The sequence below is a fragment of the Oncorhynchus mykiss genome, chromosome 12, assembly GCF_013265735.2.
Source record: "Oncorhynchus mykiss isolate Arlee chromosome 12, USDA_OmykA_1.1, whole genome shotgun sequence".
Taxonomy (NCBI): domain Eukaryota; kingdom Metazoa; phylum Chordata; class Actinopteri; order Salmoniformes; family Salmonidae; genus Oncorhynchus; species Oncorhynchus mykiss.
This window is the reverse complement of record NC_048576.1, coordinates 84,467,127-84,470,164: the sequence shown is the minus strand read 5'-3', so window position 1 is coordinate 84,470,164 and position 3,038 is coordinate 84,467,127. Positions and strand designations below refer to the sequence as shown.

Below are 3,038 nucleotides of genomic sequence, written 5' to 3'. Positions count from 1 at the left end.
GTTTTGAATCTTTTTTTAACTTGGCAAGTCAGTTAAGAACAAATTCTAATTTTCAATGACAGCCTAGGAACAGTGGGTTAACTGCCTTGTTCAGGGGGAAGAACAACAGATTTGTACCTTTGAACTTGCAACCTTTCTTTTCTCTAGTCCAATGCTCGAACCACTAGGCTACGCTGCCACCCCTGTTCAGTGATGACTATAACAATGGAAGCGATAAATCTTTAATCTCCATCCTCTCTCTATCTGTTCAATAGGCAGAAAAGACAGAAGCTGAGCTGGTGGGAGCTGTTCTTCTCTACTCCAACTGACTCTGAGACAAACAGTCCACTTTTTATACAGAAAGGGGTGATGTGTTAGGTCCTTTGCATATAGAGCTGGTATAAAAGGATATGAGTGTTATAAACTGGGTTGACCTGCATTATGAACGGTCAAAATTAAATACACCATTTTGTCAACTTTGGATTGTACGTTTCTTTACAGTTTAGTATATTGTTATTATTATAATTTTTATCACTTCCATTGTTATAGTCATCACTGAACAGGGGCAGCAGGTAGCCTAGTGGTTAGAGCGTTGGGCCAGTAACCGAAAGGTTGCTGGATTGAATCCGCAACCTGGCAAGGTTAAAATCTGTCTTTTTGTCCCTGAACAAGGCAGTTAACCCACTTTTCCCCAGTAGGCTGTCATTGTAAATAAGAATTTGTTCTTAACTGACTTTCCTTGTCTTAATTATAAAGGTTAAATAAAACACACCTCTAAATCAGAACATAGTTTAATTTAGGATGTTTCTCAAGGATCTATCCTTGGTTCATTAATGATTTTAGTTTACATTACATTAATGATTTTCATCTGGTATCTAAAAGTACATTTGAAGAGTTTCATTCCAAACGCTATATTTCCATTTTCAGAAATGTTGATAAATTAGCATTTATTGTTTAAAGAAATTCTGAAAGAGATTGTGTGGTTTTCACTCTTTAATCATGACATACTGTACATGTATTTGTTTAAAGTTGCTGGTTTCATTAAGGAGACTAATAATCATGTTTTTTTGCAAAATGCAATATATCTGCCTCACTCTCAGAGAAATAAGTAGTTCATAACTACATTTTTAATAAAGAACTGTACAAATGATACATTTCTGACATTAATATTTTTAAATGTATATATTTTTGTATAATTCAATACAGTAATATTAGATCTGTATGTAAAACATTTGATATCTTACTTGTTTAGCAGATGCTCTTATCTTGAGCGACTTACAGTATGTGCATTCATCTTAAGACAGCTAGGTGAGACAACCACATATCACAGTCAAATATATATTATATGAAAATGTAATTCAAGGAATATGTTTCGTTTTGCCCCCGCCTACATTTATTTCATACACATCTAAAATGTAAATAAAATAAATAAATCTGAGAACAGTAATATTTCGCACACACATGAAGGTAACCCACAAGTAATCATTTCTGAATAAAAAATACAAATGTAAAATGTTAGATGTACCCCAGTACAAAAACACCTCCTTCACATCTCCATAGGGATTCAATATGACTCTGTCTGTTCTCAGTGAGGTGTAAGAAACATAAACCATGGTAGACACTATAGTATAGCATTACTACAGATTCTTACATTATAATATTCACCTATCAGTTGTTGATTTCATCTTACATGTTTGTGCCATTGTCAGTTTGTAACAGTTGTTTGCAAATGTTTTATTTACAGTAATGATACTCAGTATTATTATAGTGTGAAACAAAGAGAGGAAGTAGTACACCAGCTAGCCTTTTTGTTAGGGTTGTTTTTGTACAGCTGCTTCAACAGCTTCAGTCAGTGTGCCTGTCGAGCACAATAATAAACAGCAGAGTCCTCTGAACTCAGACTCTTGGCCTCTAAGAACTGTGTGCTTGTAGAGACGTCCTCAGTCAGGCTGAACTGGCCTTTCAGGGACTCTGAGTAGCCTGGAGCATCTGTTGAACCAGAGTTAATAACCCCAATCCACTCCAGAGCTTTGCCTGGTTTCTGTCTTATCCAGGTCATATAGTAGTCTGTCATATCAAACCCAGAGATTTTACATGACAATTTAAACTTGTCTCCAGGTCTTTTCACCTGAGAAGGAGACTGATCCATCTCATCACAGCAAACACCTGCAAAACAAAAATGTTGACACTCAGTTGAACATCTGGTATTTACATACATGTTGAGTTTAACCATGATACTCAGACATTCTTCAGTCTTGTAATGCTTTACTTACTGTGTATGGACATCACCATGATAACTAAACTCCAGACAGTCAGAAGCTCCATTGTTCAGTATTAGTTAGTACAGGACTTGTAATGTCAGTCCAAGCTGCCTATAATGAGAAGGCCGGAGATGAGTTTGTGATTATAAAGGGATGAAGGGGAGGGAGACTTTGCATAGACCGCCCTCTAGAGGCTTAAATAGAGACTGAGAGGGAGAGATCTGCTCTATTCCTTTATTCTCTCTCCTCTCTGTCCTTTATTCTGATCTCTGTAGTTCAGATTTTACTTATGAGACGTGTTGAGTATATAATGGCTTTAGTATAATGTGTTGAAGATAAGGAACAAAAGTTAAGTTTTATTTGGGTTAACAATTATTTAAAGCTTTTAATGATGTATGGTTTTAACGATTTTTGTAATGTTAATTTACCAAATTATAATGTAACTGTTTTTGAGACTGACCGTTAATCTTAAATATGTTGATATCTTGGTGTGGAGATACATTTATATTATAATGTGCTTGCACCGTTCTCAAATGGGTCTCTGGGTAATTGTTCAGGTCTGGTATTGGTTCGTATCACTGTGGTGGGTAGCGAACACAGTAATACACAGCTGTGTCTTGTTGCAGGCTCTGGCTTTTAAAAGACACAGAGTTACAGGAGGCATCTCTTGAAATGCTGAACATGTTTTTCAGTGAATCAGTTTTGTAGATATCTCCATCATTCCATATATGGGAAATCCACTCTATTGCTTTCCCTGCAGGCTTTCGAACCCGACCTGTGGCAAAGCTTATGCTGCTA

At 36.2% G+C, this 3,038-nt stretch overlaps 1 gene segment (V, D, J or C); it reads right to left on the bottom strand.

The window, feature by feature from the left end:
* Positions 1-1,384: 1,384 nt before the first annotated feature.
* On the bottom strand, positions 1,385-2,358 carry LOC118936443. The segment is given in 2 exon segments: positions 1,385-2,145; positions 2,253-2,358. Coding segments are annotated over 2 exon segments (369 nt in total).
* Between the last annotated feature and the right edge of the window lie 680 nt (positions 2,359-3,038).